At 42.4% G+C, this 19,549-nt stretch overlaps 2 protein-coding genes and 1 long non-coding RNA gene across 5 annotated transcripts in view; 1 reads left to right on the top strand and 2 right to left on the bottom strand.

Moving 5' to 3' along the window:
- The window catches only part of agpat3 (1-acylglycerol-3-phosphate O-acyltransferase 3), a gene marked incomplete in the record, with an annotated part of 14,686 nt that extends 1,172 nt beyond the window's left edge, over positions 1-13,514 (bottom strand). The window contains 10 exon segments of one of the 3 annotated variants that reach the window (XM_024285889.1): positions 1-150; positions 224-422; positions 2,886-2,961; positions 3,140-3,242; positions 3,318-3,471; positions 5,286-5,447; positions 5,515-5,684; positions 5,762-5,982; positions 6,056-6,112; positions 13,171-13,514. In XM_024285889.1, coding sequence (XP_024141657.1) covers positions 59-150; positions 224-422; positions 2,886-2,961; positions 3,140-3,242; positions 3,318-3,471; positions 5,286-5,447; positions 5,515-5,684; positions 5,762-5,939 — 1,134 coding nt within the window. 3 annotated transcript variants of the gene reach the window in all.
- On the top strand, positions 12,435-16,207 carry LOC112154748. The gene is made up of 3 exons (XR_002920697.2): positions 12,435-12,653; positions 15,060-15,170; positions 15,812-16,207. It is a non-coding gene; the product is annotated as an uncharacterized LOC112154748 (long non-coding RNA).
- Positions 16,208-16,213: 6 nt separating this feature from the next.
- LOC112154750 (pyridoxal kinase) overlaps positions 16,214-19,549 on the bottom strand; it is a 9,468-nt gene continuing 6,132 nt past the window's right edge. The window contains exons 6-11 of the mRNA XM_024285894.2: positions 19,224-19,309; positions 18,760-18,805; positions 18,577-18,688; positions 18,358-18,494; positions 18,217-18,283; positions 16,214-17,114 (exon numbers count right to left, since the gene is read on the bottom strand). Coding sequence (XP_024141662.1) covers positions 16,987-17,114; positions 18,217-18,283; positions 18,358-18,494; positions 18,577-18,688; positions 18,760-18,805; positions 19,224-19,309 — 576 coding nt within the window. The 3' untranslated portion in view covers positions 16,214-16,986. The remainder of the gene's footprint in view (positions 17,115-18,216; positions 18,284-18,357; positions 18,495-18,576; positions 18,689-18,759; positions 18,806-19,223; positions 19,310-19,549) is intronic.

Here is a 19,549-nt window from a genome sequence, read left to right as displayed (position 1 = left end):
CAGCTGTACTGACACAGCCATACATTAGCAGAGGGGAGGGGCGGGGGGGTCACACAGTTTAGTTTTGTTTCTTGGCCTGCTGGTCGCCGTAGCTGGAGCCGGTCTTCTTCACCTCGGTGACCCCGATGAGACGGCGGATGGCGACGGAGGCTGCAAAAAGGAGGCGAGTTAGGACGGGCGCGCTGCGCGGGCCGATGATCTGCCTCTGAACGCTACGACCCACCTATGATGAGGAAGATGGTGAAGCCGATGATGAGGAGCGGGGAGCCGCTGACCACCACTCCACAAGCAAAGTTTATGAGCGGCGAAAGCAGAAGCGTGGCCCAGAACAGGAAGTTGAGGAGCGTCCACGGGCGGCGGGGCGGGATCACCGTGGGTCCGGGGAACTTGCCTTCCTTGTTGTAGATTTCCTGTAAGGCGTCCTGAAGGAGGAGAAACGTTGTGAAGGAACTTCTGCTCGGGATGAACAACTAATAACAAATACTTCAGCCACAAATGGACATCTCCTTTTATTGTGACAATCCCCTTTTATTCTGAAAATCCTGCCTGAAGTAGTTTATGGCAGAACCAGAAGGTTTGCTCAGCGAGGAGTCTCCTTCTCAGCAGTCAGTTCTGGCGTCCCACAGGGCTCTGTGCTCAGACACCTGGTTTTGTACAGCCTGAAAACTCCTCTACGCTGATGATACTCCGCTATACTTCTGTAGAAACCCAGAAGAACTAAAAGGACCAAAGACGTGAATTAAAAGGAAAAAGGACTATTAGTGCACTAAATTAGCAACTGATAGAGTTTGTTTTCGTTCAGTGTTTCCTCACTATTTACGCTTCAGCTGTTTGGAAGATTTTTTTTCTAGTAGAATTTTGTTGGGCTTATCGCCAATAATTTCCTATTTTTTTCCCGATTCTTTCGATCCACTGAATCCAATTTTGAGTTTGCACATTTAGTAAATAGATACATTAATTATCTATATACATTTTGAATATATTCATATTAATCTGATCCAGTTCACATACAGTAAAATGTTTTGGTGGAATCATGAGATTCAGAGTTACATGGATTCTCAACAACTGTTCTGCTTCTCCTGGAGGACGTTTCAGTTTGACCACTAGGTGGTGATCGTGCTCTAGCATCACACCTTATTCCAGAAGAAGAAGTATGAATGAACAAAAAGCTATTTTAGACCACAAATGGTTACTTAAAAGAGTTTGGAAATGTCATGCCTGTGAGTTTATAAAGATGTCAACCGATTGTTAGCATTAGCCGTCCAATGGGAAATCCCATTATGCATTAGCATCAAGCTAGCAAACTTCAACACCATGCGTTAGATCAATCTCTATTTTTATGGATCGATTATTGATCTGTTAATCTATCAAGCCAGCCCTACAATTTATTATGTTTTTTTAACAATACATTGTGTTCTGCATCCTGATTGGCTGTTGATCTCCTCTGTCTGAATGTGTTCTGCTCACATAAATCTTTGATCTGAGCAGATCTTTGTTCTTATTTCATAATCCTGGACCTTTTTTTTAATGAAGGTTTGAACTTTAAGAGTTTAAAAAGAGAAACGTTTAAAAATGTTCTGAGAAAAGTGGATAAATGTGCCATGAGGAGTTTTACAGCCTTTGCAGATTTCACTTATCGTGGGTTATTTTAGCGCGTAACCCCTGAGATAAACGAGTATCTCCAATTTACTGTAATTACACTGCAGTACTTTAGGATCCAGAATTTCTCTGAAAAACTGGAGGAATTTTCTTGGTTCTGGACACGTTTAGCTCTTTTGTTGGTGAAGTGACTAATTCCTGTCACCTGAGCATCACTACTGACTGGTAGATCAGTTCCTGACGAAGCTAAACTGGACCTGGACTCAAACCCCCAACCTCCTAATTGAGCAGTGAGTCTATTAATGCGTGTATTACTTCAGGATTCTAGTAGTTTCTGTCAGCAGCAGCCAGTTAAAACAAACTGATAAAGAGCAGCTTCACGATGCCGAGTCATGCTTTGAGTCACAGGGATGCAGACCAGGACTTTAATCTATCGAGCATCTTTCTTTCTGTCGTGTTAAATTAAGTTAACTTTCTACTCTCTTTGCGTTTGCTACATTCAAAATATGTTTTGCTTCCTCTTCAGGAGAGGATCTAGACCAGGAGTGTCAAACTCAATCACACAAGGTGCACCAATCTAAAACACACCTTATGTCGCAGGTCAAAGAGGATGAACATTTACTGCTCTAAAATTACATTTTTGAAACTTTTAAAATGTAATGTTTTAATATAATTCTAAACTAGGTAAATAGCATTACCAGTGATAATGCTAGTGTGAATGCTGTAAAATGAATTTGGCTGCTGAAGATGCTGAAGTTAATAACTGAAAACACTGAAGATAATAGCCAGCTAAAATATTAGCTAAATGACAAATTAGCCAAAAAAACAAACAAAAGAAAATCCTAAATTAGCCAAACAGCTATCATGTAGCTGAAATATTAGCTAACTCCAAAACAGCCTAAAAAATCTTAGTAAATGCCAAAACAGTCCAAAAAGCTGCAGAATGACACGTTTTAAAACTGTAAAACTGTAACTTTTTAACATAATCATGAATAATAAAAAGACAGGAATATTATTCCAGAATAAATCAACTTAAACCTTAAATAACTTTAATATTTTACTCTCATTAAAATATATATTTTGTCAAAATGATACTAGTTAGAAACACAAGATAACATCGGGTCATTAATAACAATAAAATAAAATGATCTGGAGGGCCGGATAGAATTACCCCGAGGGCCGGATCCGGCCCCCGGGCCTTGAGACACGTGTGATTTAGAGTTTGAGGAACAGATTTACAGGAGTCTCCGGGACACCAGGTCCAGATTTCTGCTGTGTCGGCTTACCTTCTCCTGGTAGAGCTTGTGCAGCCAGTTGGCACACTCCTCCTCATCTTCTGGTATCTCCTCCACGGTGAACCGCCTGGTCAGAGAGGACACAGCCTTCAAGTCAAAAACTAGAAGCAAAGAACCTTCAAGTTCTGCAGAAAGCAGCAGAAAACATCATTGTGGTCCAGATTTTCACTAATTATCAAAGGAATCTTTGTCCTTCTGATGGTCAGAACTGCAGTTCTTCAGAGTTCAGGGAGACAACTCCTCACCTCACACTCAAGTCAGCTTTGTACTTCTTGCCGTTGACGATGCCCAGCAGGGTGGGCGTCTGTTTGTCCTTGAAGTTCAGAGTCACGTCATAAACGGCCTTCACTGCAAACACGACAGCACCACCTGAGCACCAAGCCGACGGCTTTGATTGGAGAACGTCCATGGGCGGAGCCTCACCTGTGCCTTTGAGGCAGCGCAGCGTGGTGGTGAAGCCTTTGGTCCGGGGCAGCAGGTGGTATTTGAGTTTGGGGAGGCCTTTGCTCTCTGCAACCTGCATGCTGATCTGATGCTTCTTCTCGGTGAAGCGGGTGCCTTCACAGTACAGCAGGAACTGGAGACGCAGGAGAAGCATCATTCTCTGAACTCAGTCGAGAAACATCCAGAGATCCTGATCCAACCTCAGAGCTCCAGACGGATGAAGGACACTTTCACCTCCGATTACCATGGAAGCTTTTTTTAATATGAAAATACTTATTGCAAGTTAGAATTCAATATTAAAATCTACAATTCAATATGACAATTTCAGAAATAAAACATTGAAAACAAAATCAATCACATTTTAAATTGTCGTGGGGTTTTGATGTCATAATTCAAATGAAAACTCATTTTACAATTCAATATTCAAAATATTAAAGGTCTGAATTGTGTATTAAATTTTAACTGAAAAATGCATTTTCAGAATCTAAACTTGAATTGTTGAATAATATTGAATTGAATACTTTGAATTATGGCTGAAAAAAGCTTCCATAGATCACCTTCATCTACCAGATTACTTGTGAATTAAACAAAATACATGATTGATTGATGAAGAATTTGACATGAAATGAGAAGAAAAAACGTCTTTGTTTAACCAAAACCAAACTTCATACATGAGCCAAACTAAATACATGTTTTTTTCTCCTAAAAGCTGAAGCAGGTTCAGGTTTTCTAAACCTAAAAATAAAAACTCAAAGTTCCTCAATCTGATGGTTTGTTGGTGTAAGTTTTTAAGAATTAAATCCCTAAAGGAAGTGTCAAAGATGTCTGTAACGTCATCTGGTTTGATGCAACACTGAGTGAGAACAGCAGTACGGTTACAGGGATTTTAACCTGTATTTTAGTGCAAAGTTGCATCAACGACTGGCGTCGAGCACAGCTGGTTCTCTAAAACAACACGATGAGAGAAACTGGGACAAAGGCTGTTTGGAAAGAACTCACCAGTATTTCATAAAAATGTGTGAAAGAGTAAACAAAACAAGAAGTTTTCACAATTTCTCTGAACAAACGACCCCGAGTGAAGGAGACGCAGCTGCTGTGTGATCCGTTTGTGCTCATGTTTTCATTTTCCAGCTAAACTTTGAACTTGTTCTAGACTAAAAACTGGGCGATAAAACGATAGATATCATGACAGACTTTTATTTTGAAGGGTCAGAAGTTGAAACTCGCCTATGGCGAGCATTTTCTCCTCTTTGCAGCAGATGTTACACAAAAACAGCAACTTTTCTCTCTTTGGATTTGAGTTTACAGTATTTTTTAATTTAGGAAAATGTTCAAAAAGTAAAACGCCTAAAATATTTCTGTGTAAAATACTGTAATAATTTAATGTTTGTTCTTAATAGAGTGAAAACATTCAAATGTATTTGTAGAGTTAATGTTTGGTTTTAAATGGAACTGAACAGTTTAGTGGTTTATTTTATTCATGTTCTCTTCTGAAACTTTTGCAATCGTTTTCAGTCGAGTTCATATATTTCTACACACACACATACACCTTTTCAGTTATTTCAAAAACATGTTGCATGATCTGTTTTGTTGAAAGTATGACAGGAAATGAATATTTAAATCTAATGAACCTGATGATTTTATACATTTATCTTTTTTCAGTCTTCAAATTTGACAAATATAGTTATTTGGTTTATGTCATGATATATATCGTTATCGCACAACATGGAACAAACTTTGTTGAGATATTAAAAAAAATCATAATCCCCAGCTCTTCTAAAAAACATAAAATATTAATAAAAAGCCATGAATGAAACAACATGTTGAAATCAGCTGAATATAATCGCTGACGTCACATTTTAAAACACCTTTAAGATCACAAAGGTCAAAAGTTTTCTTTCCTTTGCGGTTCTGTAAATGTCTCAGACTCCGACGTCAGGAACTCACCCACATAAACTCGGGATAGTCCCGCAGTCGGCCCAGCCCACTGAAGACGGTGTCTCGGTCCTCCTCCCACCTCCTCTTGCAGAAGACGATTTCCAGGAAGTACCAGGTCCAGCCGATCAGCGGCACCTTCAGCAGCTCGTGCTTGGCCAGCACCTTGGAGCTCTGCGGGGACAGGAGCCGGTTAACCGCCGAGCTCCGAGCGGCGGAGACGGTGCGGGGCGTCACTCACTCCCAGCACGCCGTATCGCTCGCACATGGTCCAGCCGCACAGGAAGTCGATTTCAAAGTTGTGGTTGAGGATGATGATGACGTGCTCCTTGCCGAACATGTCCACCGTGGCCTGGTCGGTGTAGAGGGTGCAGTCTGTGCCCGACCACCACTCCAGCAGCATCACCAGCTCTGCACACACGCAGGGAACGTCAGCGCGGCGGGGCGGGGCGGAGCGCCGGACGCGCGGCGGGAACGGCCATACTCACGGCTCCAGAGGGAGTAGGACAGGCGGCAGTTGATCCTGCGGTACAGCTGGCGGTTGATTGGCCAGAGGACGCAGGTGCACAGCTGGATGAAGTTGATGATGAGGCCGCTCACCACGAACACGAAGCCCATCAGCAGCTGCAGGATGAACAGGCTCTTCAGGCTGGCCAGCAGAGCCATGGCTGAGGAGCCTGGAGGGCGGGAGGGCTCCTCTCTACACGACCTGAGGAGGGAAGGCCCGTTACACCACAGCACCAGAACAGAGGTCCACTCTGCAGAACCCAGCGCATCCTTACCACGGCGGACTCCTTTACAGGCCCCGTTTACACGGTCCGTCAGCCAATATCACCGACCTGTGAGGAGAGAGACGGAGCTCAGAACCAGAGGAAGGGAGGTTCAGACGCAGGAACCACCGACTCGAACCTCACGGTGATTCGGTTCAGCTACGTCTGTCAGGATGAAGATCGAGGAGCGAACACCTGCTGGTTTCAGGTTTAAGGTGCCGGTTAGAGCTTCATGGAAATCTTATTATTAGGGATCAATATCGCAATGATGCCAACAGGCTAACATTTCTGACTAATTTAGAATCTACTAAGGTTTTTTGGGGCTAATTTGGAGTTAAGCCAATATTTTAGAAACTCATTGAATATTTTAGCAAAACTGACATGCATTAGAGATTTTTAAGCAATTTTACAACCTGTTGTTCAGAAATGTAAGTAAACTTCTGCGTTCTTTCAAACTTCTTAACAAAATTTCCCATTTTTTAGCAAATTTAAAATTTTGCAAACAGCTTTTGTATTTTCATCAAATCGCTTCAGACATTAAAATTAATTACATCACCGTTTTCAGCACAAAGCTTCAGCATCTTCAGCGACTACTTTCACCAAAAACATTCACACCAGTATCATCACAGGTAATGCAACATTTCTGGTTTTGTTTATTTTTTCTTGTTCTTATCTCAGGACTGCAGTGAGCGCGTTCCAATGCCGCGCCCGCCGTTGTCTTTGACACACATGCGCAGCAGTGCTAATCTGGGTTACTGGTGAAGACACAGGAAGTTCTAGATACCATAACAGCACAACAATGGAGCTTTTTAAAGCTTCAAACTGCTCATCCGAGCGGCGAAACCTTTGGAGGAATGAAGATTTTAAGGCCAGTTGCTCAACTGGACGAGCGAGAAGCTTCACCACCAACTCAAAGCAGGTCGTGCACACGTTCTCTGGAGCACTTTTAGACTAAACGTGGTCTGATGAAGGCCCAGGATCTCAAACTTCCGCTTCATTGGTTGGGCGTAACGCTCTGTCCCCACATCTGCACCAAAGCCCATTAACGTGTAGGTCAAGCCAGTTTTACGCTGGTGTAAGCTGTGGAAACCAAAGGCTCTTTGGAAGCATCTCCATCTGCCTCGTCTCCCGGGACTCTTCTAGCTTTAATAATAAGACAGCATGAAAGACGAAATATTTAGACACGAGTGACTCAAAAAAACATCTGTTTCACAGATGAGAATCCAGAAAAAATACTTCATCCTGACGATCCATTTGAAGGATACAACAAAAAGCTAAAACTTTAAAAACAACAAAATACCGAGCAGCAGAAGAAGTAACTGGATCCACGATCTTCAGTGCATAAAATATTTCAGTCAACTTTGCAAGAGTGTTCAGTGAAGACATTGTTTGACTGTTTATTACATTCTGTATCTTTTATTTTATTACTGACTGCTTTTTTAATTTTATGTCATTTTTCATTTTGATCTTAATTTGCCTAATTAAAAAATAAATATATTTTCTTTTTCTGTTATTGTGAAGCACTTCGGTACCTCTAAAAGAGTTGTAGAGTGCTGTTTAAATAAAGCTTCGTTCATTCTTTTGTAAAGAGCATTTCCTCAAAACTTCTCAACACTTTTCTCACATCTAAAATAAAACTTCTTCACCAAGAGCCTCTGATTTAATCCAAACAGATTAGTGTGTGTAAGCAACAAGTGTAATCCAAGCTAAACAAGCCTCTGACTCACTGCAAACACAGAGCGCTCCACCGTTTCAGGCTGAAACATCCCTCAGTGTTTCAGCGTCACGTTCTGCTTCGGCAGAACTATTAACACATTTTAGGATGTTTGTTTCAAACTGTTAATCAGATCTTCTGATCAGAAATATAATCCAAGCTTCAGGTATGAAGCTACTCAACTCCATCGACTTTCACCAAATCCTCATTTCCAGAGTATTTAGTGATTTTTCATGTGTTTTCAGACCCCTGACGCGTCTGAGCGGGTCCAGCTGTGGTTTGAAGCTTCCTCCTGACTGGTTTCACCTCCGCTGACCCACAAACATGAAGTCAGACAAAGACATTTCCAAATATAACATGAACTTTGTCCTCATTCCCCCAACGACACTCTGCAAGTCTGAACAACAACTATCTGAACGTTTGCCTTTAGAGGAAACGTCAGAGAACACGTCTGAAATCTACACCTTAAGATCCTGTTCCTCTGTCAGCTGAAGTCATCCAGTCTCTCCAAAAATCCCCTCTGGATAAATGTCCCGAGAGGGACGGAGAAGGGCTGAAGACCAAGACTCCTCCGGCGCTCCTGCAGGAGCGATGCATTCGCTGAAACAAGTTCTACGAGTTTCTGCAGGTCAAGAACCACCGAATCTTCAATCCTCTGCTGCAGAACTCCCTGATGCAAAGCTTTTCAATTTTATATTTTTATTATAAAAGAACCTAAACCAGCGGTCTGCAACCTGCAGCTCCAGATCCTCATGTGGATCTTTGATCTCTCCATGGTGGATCCTCGGCCAAACAGAAAATAAGTCATGGAGACTGCAGATCCAGACATGTCGACGGTCAGAGTCAGCAGCTCCGAACCAAAACTACCTCCAGAAAACAAACAAACAAAGCCCACAAACTAAGACTACCAACCCCAAACTAAAATAACAAAACCCAGCAGTGTGAGACTGCTGAGGACAGAGAGGAAAAATAACAAAAAAAGAAATCACATTTTGAGAGGTGCTGGGTTCTTTTTATATTTTTCTTTCGTTTTAGCCAAAAAATAGACATAATTCATTTTTGTTATTAAAAAACAGAAGGTCGTGAATACAAATCCAAATTTCTTAAAGGCTAAAGTAAAACTATGCGGCTCCTTGTAGGTTTAGATCAGTAGAAAACGAACCCTAACTGCTCTTTTACTCTTAAAGGTTGCCGACCTCTGACCTTAAAGCGTTCCTGATTTCATGATATATTAAGGAATTCAGATAATACTCAGAAAAAACAGCCATGAAACGTCTTCTAACCCCAGAGCGGGAAAACTTTTGGTTGTAAAGTTTAACAGAAGGGCCGGACCTGAAGCGGATGCATTAATCTACCTGACGTAGAGAAGTGCTGCGTTCATGTGGTGTTTGAATGGTCGGAAATATGAGTTTTTGACATGAGCCTCAGAAAAACAATACATTTTCTACACCACATGAATCCAAAATAGTTCATACAAAGGTCATTTTTAGTGCACCATCTACAGGGAGAAAAAAACATTCATAAGGTATTTCAGATTCAAATGAGAATATTTCTGCATGAGACGGACGTTCTGAAACCCGGTCTGGATCAGCATTAGCTCCACTCCTCCACAGGCGTTTCCACGAGGCTTCAGCACCGACGTGGAGGCTCCACCTGTGCTGAAAAGATTAGCGACGCTGACCGGGTTAAAGCTGCTTAAGGCCGGACAGCTGCCTCCCAGCTAGAACCGCAGCTTCCGCAGAACCCGACCAAAACCTCCAAAACAAGCCGGGACCTCTCCACTGTCGAGAAGCTGCACCGTTCCTGCGGCCCGACTCCACTCACCAGTACACATAGTAGGCCATGGCCATCAGCACCATGGCCCCACAGATGCCGGTGAAGATCATGACGGCGCTCTGGTTCAGCATTTTCGCTCCTCTTATCTCTGCGACTCACAGCCAGAAAACAGAAACAGGAAGAGGCTTGAGACGAGCGCGGCGCAGTCACACGGCGGCCTGCTTCATCACCGCGATAATCCCACAGAAGCAAGGCGGGAGATTATGATGATGGCAGCAAAATGGAGCCAGGAACCCGCCGGACTCCTTCTGAGCTAACACCGGCCCGTTAAGAAGAGGAAGAGCAGACGTCCATCGTGCAGGCGGGAAGGAGCGGAACGCTGGGAGGACGACCGGAGGAGACGTCTCACTTCTGGAGGGAAGACGCTGCACATGTGCAGCAAAGCAGGGTTTGCTTGGATTCCCATCCTCTAATCCAGCAGATTAGATTAGCGCTGATTAGCAGGCTATGTGCACCCTGGATATGTCACACTTCATTAACTTTAACAAACGCCGGCGTGGGCCGGGTCCACCTGAAGTGGAAAAGCAGCTTCTTCTCCAGTGACCTTGGATGAAAACGATGCAGTTCCAGCTCATGATGATCAATTTGATCCAAATCACCATCAAACAAACATCATCTGTTCTTATCCTCAAGTCTGATGAAATGTTATTAAAATCCAGCAGGAGTAATGTGATAAATGTTCAGCGAGAGCTGATAATACAGAACTACATACTGCAGAGTCTGAGGCTTCACCGCTGGTGGACTAAAGTCTTTAAAAATCTACATTTCAACATTTTAAAAACTCTTAGAGCTGAATCACGGATGACTTCCTCCACTCTAGTTACTGTTTTTTTACTCTGATCTTAAGATTTCTCCTCATTTTCAGAAACCTTCTCCTTGAGAATCCGACCGAACAGAAACTGAATCGCCTCCAAATCGTAAATGAACACCAAAACTTTGGCAGGAACTTTGTTGCCATGACAGTCAGTGATTATAAACCTGGGCTGGTTGAAGAAAAGCGTGAGATGACGAAGGAACGAGGAGTCCTGCACAGCATGTGAAGCTCAAAAACTTTCCTGAACATTCATGAAAAATTCCTGCAGAAGTTTGATTAAAATTCACCAGCCTGTTTCCTCCCATAACTGTCAAGTTTGGAACGGTTGCTTCACGAAACATCCTCCTAGGACAGGAGTCTGCAACCTTTAACGGCCATTTGGTCCAGTTTCTTACAGACCAGAACCAAGCAAGAGCCACCAAATCCTACGGAATCTTCTAGAAAATACACTTTATTGTAGATGTGATCATTTAGATATTCCTTTAGGAAATGCAGCTTTCAAATATTTACAATAACTGAATAAAATAAAGTGATATTTTTCATTAAATAACTTTAACATCTTTATTTTTGACAGTAGCAAATACAAGTTCCTTTCAAAATAAAATACCCTCTGTGTTGAATAAGATCCTCCTGCTGCTGCAGTTCAATTTGAATTAAAAACTCAAGAAAACAAAGTCAAACGTGACATTTTTTCATTTTGACAACAACTAGATGCTAGGGTAAAAGCATATATTAGAATGTGCTAAACTCAACTAACTAATTTTATATTTATTAAAACTGTGAGCACTTTACTTAAAGCCAAAGAGCCACAATGGAGGAGGCATGTGGCTCCGGAGCCGCAGGTTGCAGACACCTGGACTAGACTGAGTTTAGAGCGAAGAAATGGCTTTAAAGTCCCTTTAGTAACATCATAGGATGTCACCGCTTTTTTAAAGCTATATGCTTTTGGAAAACAGAAGTTTTAAACTTTTTGGACTGTAGTTTATTTCAGCTCAGAGAGAAATAGATTCAGTTTCATAGATTAATCTGCAGAAATGTTTATTAAAAACACTCATGATGGGGTCAGACCAGGATGAGCTTAAAGTAAACAAAAAAACAGATTGGAAATTTGAAAGAAAAATGTAAAATTTTAAAACTGAAGAAAATATTGTAAATTTAGAGGAAGTATATATATATATATATATATATATATATATATATATATAAAATTTGGGGGGAAAAGTAAACTTGAATTAAAAAATGTATAAACTCAAAACTTTTAACAAATATAATAATAATTTTTTTATTAATAACCTGCTGTTTTTTGTATTTTCAGAGGCAACACAGAAGTTCATCTTAGGAACCATCTGATTCATCATACTTGGTTTCGTCTGGAACGGCGTTGAACCCGTAACCTCGAGTCTCCTGTCAGCTAACACGGCCGGGAGAGCCAGCTGGAAACACGGCGGCATAAATCATAATCATGACGTCTGGATTCTCCCACTGCGGTTTGTGGTATAATTACACAGCAGGACAGGAGCACACAAAAGGTCTCTGCTGTGATGGAAAGGAGAACTGTGAAGACAATCAGTGCTGTGATGACGGGTGTAACCTGCACCCGGTGACGGTTGGAGGCGCCCCCGTGACCCCGACCAGGAGGTCAGAAGAAGAGACAAGATCATCAACTACACCTTAGATAAACGCTTATCAATGTCTCAAAGTCCTAAAGGGCAAAATTACACTTCATAAGCAGATAAAGGGTATTAATGAATGACTACATACATGCAGAGGACTATTAAAGTTATAGTAGACTCCTCCATCATATAAATAAGCATTAAAATATCATTAAACATAAAGAAAATTGTATTAAAGTTTAGTTTTGCTTCATATATTTACTAATCATCTCAATAAACTTTAGGATCTTGTGTGTTTACACTCCTAAAATGGTTAAATTACCTCTGCAATGGAGATATCTATGACAAAAATGTTGCTTCAAAAAAACTTTATTTAAATCCAACAATGCAGCAGCACGCACGTGCCAGTAACCGCGTTAGTTCAGTTCAAAGGCGCTTCCCCAAACACGAGGCCACAGCTGATGTGCGCATGCTCAACAGTAAACCCAAAATGTTGACTTTAATCTCAGGAAACCGAACCCGAACAGAACCACGCGCCCGAACAGCACCGCTTCTCACTGCCGGTCAAACTGACAAACGAGCACGCGGCTCCGGAGATGATGTGAACTCCTGTGACCTCGCGCCTGCAGTGAGGTAACGCGGGTCAGAACTTTGTATCCGTGCAGTCATGGTACCGCAGGTCCAAACAGACTAAAAGCTCCACAAACACTGCCGGTACCGTTAAAAACCGGACCGGGCGGCACACGTCCGTCTGACCCGCTCAGCCCTCCGCACATGCTGCGGAGTTAGCCGCGAGGAGTCCCTGTGGAGGGCAGAATCGGGTCTGTGACCCGAACACGCTTCAGAAGCAGGTCCGGCTGGTTACTCACTGGTGTCGGAACCGTTAGCGGTTGTGGACCGACACGCGGCTGCAGAACCTCAGCGGGAAACCCAGCGGAGCGGCTAACGGAGCATGCTAGCATGCTAAGGTAGCAAAGTCAGAGACAAGAACCGGAAATGCCGGCTCGGTTCGCGCTGGTTCCGGTCCGCTACAGAGGACGCCACCTTTCCTTGCGCGGTCAGCAATCCAGAACAAAAGCCGCAAAGAAAGAGCGTCGCTGCGCCGGTTAGCCGGTCTCCGGTACCGGGAGGGAACGGGACCCGGTCCTACCTGGGGGGGCTCAGTCCGGGTCCTGGATCCGCTCGGTACCGTTCCGGGACGTCGGGGCCGTGAAGTGCAGCCGAACTCCAGGCGGTTCCTGGAGAGAGACGGACGGATTCAGACGAGCGCCACCGCCTGCTGGTTAAAGCCCCTCATTTCCGCGAGCCCGTCCGACGGTGGCGGGTCCCACATCCGGTGGCCCCCCTCCCGCGGAGAGCAGCGGGAGTCCCGCTCCGGTCCCGCAGAGTCTCTGGAAACCACGAAGTCCAATCGATAACCACTATCGATCACATATCGATCTTTTCAAAGTTAGGATCGGTATTGATCTGTGAAAAAACTTAAACAAACAGAAACTATTTAATTATTGTTTCATTAAAACAGCAGAAACACTATAATGCATCTTTTTACTCTGATTCTTAACGATGATTCAAAAATTTGCTTCAACTTTTAACCATTAATGATTATTTTATTGTTATTTTGTTCCTGAAGTCATTAAACATGTAAAACTAGAAAACATTTAACTATTGTAGTAGTTACAGTGTTTGGGGAAAAGTTATCATAGGAATTTATTGCTTTTAGTTTATGTGAAAATGTAATCAATATTTTAAAATCAAAGTAAATTATATTTAGTTTTTATTTAAAAATAAAAAAACATTGCAGAATAATGAACATAAAAATAAAAGTATATATGATAGATTTTAGCTATAGGCTCATTTCAATCTGCAGTTTTCTATTGGATATTAGAAATTCATAATTTATTTAAAAATAAATGTATAGCCGTGATCCTTCTTACATCATTAACATTACTGTTAATGATCTGTTTCATAATGTTTTTAATCGACTCATCCATCATCCATCCATCATCCATCCATCATCTTCTTTTCTTTTGGGCTTTTCCCTTCAGGGGTCGCCACAGCGAATCAGTTTCCTCCATCTAAGCCTGTCTTCAGCATCCTCCACTCTAACACCAGCCACCTTCATGTCTTCATTCACTGCATCCATAAACCTCCTCTTTGGTCTTCCTCTAGACCTCTTTCCTGCAGCTCTAGACTCAGCATCCTTCTACCAATATATTCACTGTCTCTCCTCTGAACATGTCCAAACCATCTCAGTCTGGCCTCTCTGACTTTATCTCCAAAACCTCTAACATGTTCTGTCCCTCTGATGTATTCTGCTGTCATCCATCATCCATCCATCAAAAGGTTCTGCTCAAGTCATAATTTTCAGAGGATGAAACGATTATATGAGATCAACTAAAGTTATGAGAGAAATCCTCATTATTCAAAATGTGTCAAAGTTCTGAAATAGTTTAGTAGAAATGTTAAGAAAAAGAACCTTGACTGTTCAGCTCTCATGTCTATAAAAGACACCTCCATGACTTTTGTAAAGTGAGACTTGAGCACCTGCTGGTTTCCATGGTGATGGACAGACTGAAGGATGAGGTCAGAAGGCCTGGAGGAGGACTGTTCTAAACTATGCAGCAAAATCAGGAAAGGAAAGCTTAATTTTTCTCAAAAAAGTAGAACATTTATGGACTGTGGTCAACAGAAACAGAATGAACTCAGACCACAAACTAAAATTTAACTGAAACCAATTGAACCGACTGACGGAAACAAACAAATCTAAGCAGAAGATGGATCAAACCATCTGACACACATGGGGGAGGGACAACAACATTCAACAAGCAACAGAAAATAACACAGAACTTGTTTGTTTGTTTAGTGGAAAAATAAAAAAATGTACAAATACAATTAAAAAATTAATAATAAGCAACAGAAACAAATTAAAAGACATTAAAAGACAATGAAAATTGTTATTTTCTACAAGTTCTTGTGGAACTTTTCTGATGATGGAAATGAAGATGAACGTTGTATTTCTGAGTATGTCTGTGCTGTCAGTCAGGAGCAGACACAAGAATGACAGAACCTGCAGGAGCAGAACCTCAGACACACCTGTATCGTCATCCTGATGGGGGCGTGTCAGGCGTGGCGCCATCACACACCGACCAGGTTCGTGGATGTGGAGGAGGACATGAGGGAGGAGGACGGGAGGGTGTTACAGGGGGCAGATGGTTTGCTTTGGCGCCCTCTAGAGGGACATTTTGGTAGTTTTTAATCAACGCTTTAAATTAAACTTAATCAGTAAGAAGACGAAAAATTGTTTTATAAAGATTTAAAATTAATTAATAGATAACTGTAGTCTATTAATATATGTTTTTAAAAAGGTTTAATTTTTAATTTAATTGTTTAAAATTTAAGGAAAAACATTTTTCACAATTAGGTGTAAACTAATTACAGATTTTTTAGATTTTATTTGCAATTAGACAAGATATTGCAAAAAAACTGGTATAAAATACACATAAAAAGTAGGTGCAGGAAGAAGCAAAAACCTATAAATATAAATAACTTTTAACATAAAAATACAAATATACATATACAATATTTTAAGAGTAAATACGTTTAGATTTAGAAATACATTTATCATAAATATAATTTCATATATTTATTTCCCTAAAAAAACTAACTGGCCAAAAACGTTTAATTTTCTTCATTCTGCTTTCTAGAAATGTTAAAAAAATGATTTTGTAAATCTCCATGAATCAGCAGGAAAACACCAAAATGTGACCTGATTTTTCCATCTTTCCCCACAGAGGAAACGTCCTCCATGTTCAGACTGCAGCTGGCCCAAAGGCCCCTGTGGTTATCATGGTTAATGCTGGCTGTTCTTCCTGAGGATTAGTGACACAGAGCTGCGTCACCTGTAGCCTGGATCACACAACGAAGCGTCTGCCGGGACAAAGACGCTGCAGCTCCTTCTTCTATAGAAAACCTGGTTTCTCTCTGTAATCTGAAGAAAATTAAATCTTCCTTTAAAGAAAATCCTGTCGGGTGAAGAGGATTTCTGCATAAATTGATGCTGCAGCTTCTGATTCTGAAGAACAGCTCCCTCTTGTGGACACATGAAGAACTGTTCCAGATTCACAAAAAGTAAATTTGAGACAAAAAAGGTAAACAATTCAGTGGACTCACAAATAAAAACAAGTTAAGACAGATTGATTAAAAGATCATTATTTTATTATTTCTTTTCATATATCTGCTCCATACGGAGCAGCAGTTGAAGGTTTGGCACTTTGACTAACACCACGAGTGAGGATCTGCTGTTAGCACATGAACATTCAGAAACGGTGTCCAGGATTCCCGTTAAGGCCCTCCCCGCTGCAGGAAACCTCTCCCACATCAAACAACGCTCCAAAAATTAAAACATCTACCTTCAGGAAATATATTACTTCAGATTATCTGTGCAAATACCTCATTCCGAAATGGTTAGGACGCCAATCTAAGACATCTGGAACGTTAAGAAAGAGCAACCGACAAAATGATTAGAAGACCATCTCTGACATCAAAAATTAGAATTACAATTTGTAAAAATTAAACATTTGCATAAAATGTTAAACATTTGCGAAAATGAGGATAAAACTTTGATTAAAAGAGAATGACTGGTCACATGCATTCGTACGGTTTAAAATCGTGAAGTTTCTGCTCTAATGGTCTCAGTTAAACTCATGTGCTTCAGCGCTCCGCCGGCGTCCCCCAGCAGACGTCACGACTCTGGTCTGCAGAAGACTTTCACTACGTTAACATACATTTACACCCTCCTCAAACCCACGATGGTCTGATGCAGATGAGGTCCACACAGGGAACCGCACAGACACAGATGGCAGTGGTACCGGCAGGGCTGACGACCAGTCCAAAGCCGGTTCTGGTCCGTCCTGTAAGGCATGAGTCCGTGTTGAAATGAAGAGTCTGCCTGGACCGCCGGCCGCCCTCAGTGCACAGACGTCTCCAAGAGCTCCGCCCGGACCACGGTGGCGGGGTTCTCGATGTCGGCCTTGCTCTGGACCATCCTCAGCTCCAGCTGGGCCGGACTCGGCCTCTTTCCAGGACCGGCCATCTCTGAGGCGGAGAGCAGAATGAAGGAGATCATCTCCTGCATCTGAGTCTGAGTTCTCACTGAACAGAACCAGGGTTCTGTTACAATGGCGTATACTTGTATAGCGCTTTCTACCCTCCTTCGAGGGCCCAAAGCGCTTCACAGTCACAGACCCATTCACCCATTCACACATTCACACACTGGTGGTGGCTCCGCTGTCGAACACTGGCGCCAACCTCCCACCAGAGGCAATTCGGGGTTCAGTGTCTTGCCCAAGGACACTTCAACACATGAGCGGGAATCGAACCCACAATGTTCCGACCGCCCTACCGCTGCACCACAGCCGCCCCTCAACAGCATGAGGCCGTCACCGATTAGTCGATACCTCCAAGTGATCTTTAATGAAAAGTTGTCGACTAATCGACTACAAAAAACATCGATCTCAAAATATCATTGACTAATCAAAGATTATAAACCGCTGACTAATCGATTAAAGATTACCTGCCAATCAGCTAAAAAAAAGGTCGACTAATCGGCCATGATTAATCATCGACTAATTTACTACAAAAATCGCCGGCCAATCAGCAAAACAAAAAGAAAGTTAATCGATTATGATAAATCATTGACTGTTTGACTGCAAAAAAAATGACAAAAAAATGTAAACGAAAATTGTTAACTGATCATGAAAAACCCTTTTTGACTACAAAAACATATAAATTATGGTCTAATTTACTACAAAAACAAATAAATTATTTAAAAAAAATTGTCAACTATAAAAAAATTGTCTATGCTAATGAGTTTTAGTCATGATTATTATAACTATCGGCCACAAAGACATTTGGATCAAGACGACTTCAACCACAGAAGAAGACAGAGTCAGACTTTCGTTTCACAGCAGCACCTGAAGTGGATCCATCCTGCGGTCTTGGCGTCTTCCTCTCCGTCCTCAACATCTTCATCAAGGTCATTTTACTCACATTTTCTTAGAAGAGAATGGGTGTAATGTTTTCTACCATCGTGCTGTTTCTAGGGCTGTGATAGGTGTCCAGTACTCGTTTATCCGAGAACCCGCCAAAGTTCAGGTGAGCCTCCAACTCGTTCTGCTGGTAGAAGACGAGGACGTACCGTTGGCGTAGGCGATGGTCCTCTGAATGACGTGGTGCATGACGGACGCCGTCTTCTCACAGGCCGTCTGTGAAACATCAATGTCGACAGTGAGACGGCGCGTCTGCGCGGCGCAGATCCTCACGGCAGAGCGGGGCTGACCTTCAGGTCCGCGGGGTGGTGGTGGGTCCACGCCAGCAGCATGGCAGCGAACAGGTCTCCTGTCCCCACAAACACCGCGTCCACCTTCGGGATGTCCATCCAGATCTTCTGGCTGACGCGCGTCCCGTCCGCCTTCTCTGCACGGTGGGACGTTAAGGAGAGTCTGAGTCTTTTTGGTCACATCACAGAAACGTGAACCATCTTTAGATGAGATCTTACTGATTTTCTGGCTCCCCAGAGCCACCAGGAACTGGTCTCCATGCTTGGACAGCAGGTCGGTGCTGGTGAGGACCACCGTCTCTGGACCCATGTCATGCAGCAGGTCCATCACCTGGAGGACAGACATGCTTCAATGTTCGGCGGCGGCGATGGAGCCGCAGCAGCGTGAGGCGTTTGTGGTACCTGGACCGCATCAGCGGCCGTCCTTATCGTTCTTCCGGTTAACAGCCTGGAAGAGACGGAGGAAGGTTACGGCACAGAAGCTCAGAGGAACAACGTGGTCTCCATTTAGACCCCAAAACGTGCAGCAGGAACTCTGCTTCGTTCATGTGGAGATCGTTTAACAGTTTAGAGGTTTCCTCACACGGAGCTGAAGGAGAAGAGGCTGAAACCTCAAAGCTGGAGCTTCCTGGAGCTTCTCAGACTCACAGACAAGATGTTAAACTCATTTTACTTCCTCTCAGACATTAATACATTTATTCAACAACACATTTTAATCAGATAATTCCTTTAAAACTCTGAATCCGATTCTTCAGTCGTTCATCTTCCAAACATAAAAACTGAACAAATCCTCGTCTCTGACTGTAACTTCTAGACTCATTCAGGTTCTTTTATTTTTCCATTTGAATGTTTTCAAATTGACTCACTCGGCTTCAAACTGGTTGGGGGTGAGGATGTCTGCCAAAGGCACTACCTTGTTCTTGTAAACTGGCAGCAGGTTCTCGGGAACGTACTGGAGAAGAAGAACAAGCAGAAACATGACGGCAGACGGTCCACTGAAGAGAACCTGACAACACGATTTTAATCTGAAAGTTTTCAGAAATAAACTTCCTTTGGGGGCTTCGACAAACCCTTTATAGCAGAATTTAAGGCTTTTTTCATCAAAGTCTTTCAAAAGTCTCCTGAGATAAAAAAAAGGATTTTATGTTGTCAAATTATTAAAAAAAAACAATAAAAGTATTGTTTAAAAATC

The sequence above is a fragment of the Oryzias melastigma genome, linkage group LG21, assembly GCF_002922805.2.
Source record: "Oryzias melastigma strain HK-1 linkage group LG21, ASM292280v2, whole genome shotgun sequence".
Lineage (NCBI taxonomy): Eukaryota > Metazoa > Chordata > Actinopteri > Beloniformes > Adrianichthyidae > Oryzias > Oryzias melastigma.
The sequence above is the reverse complement of the archived record's forward strand: the minus strand, read 5'-3'. Positions and strand labels throughout refer to the sequence as shown.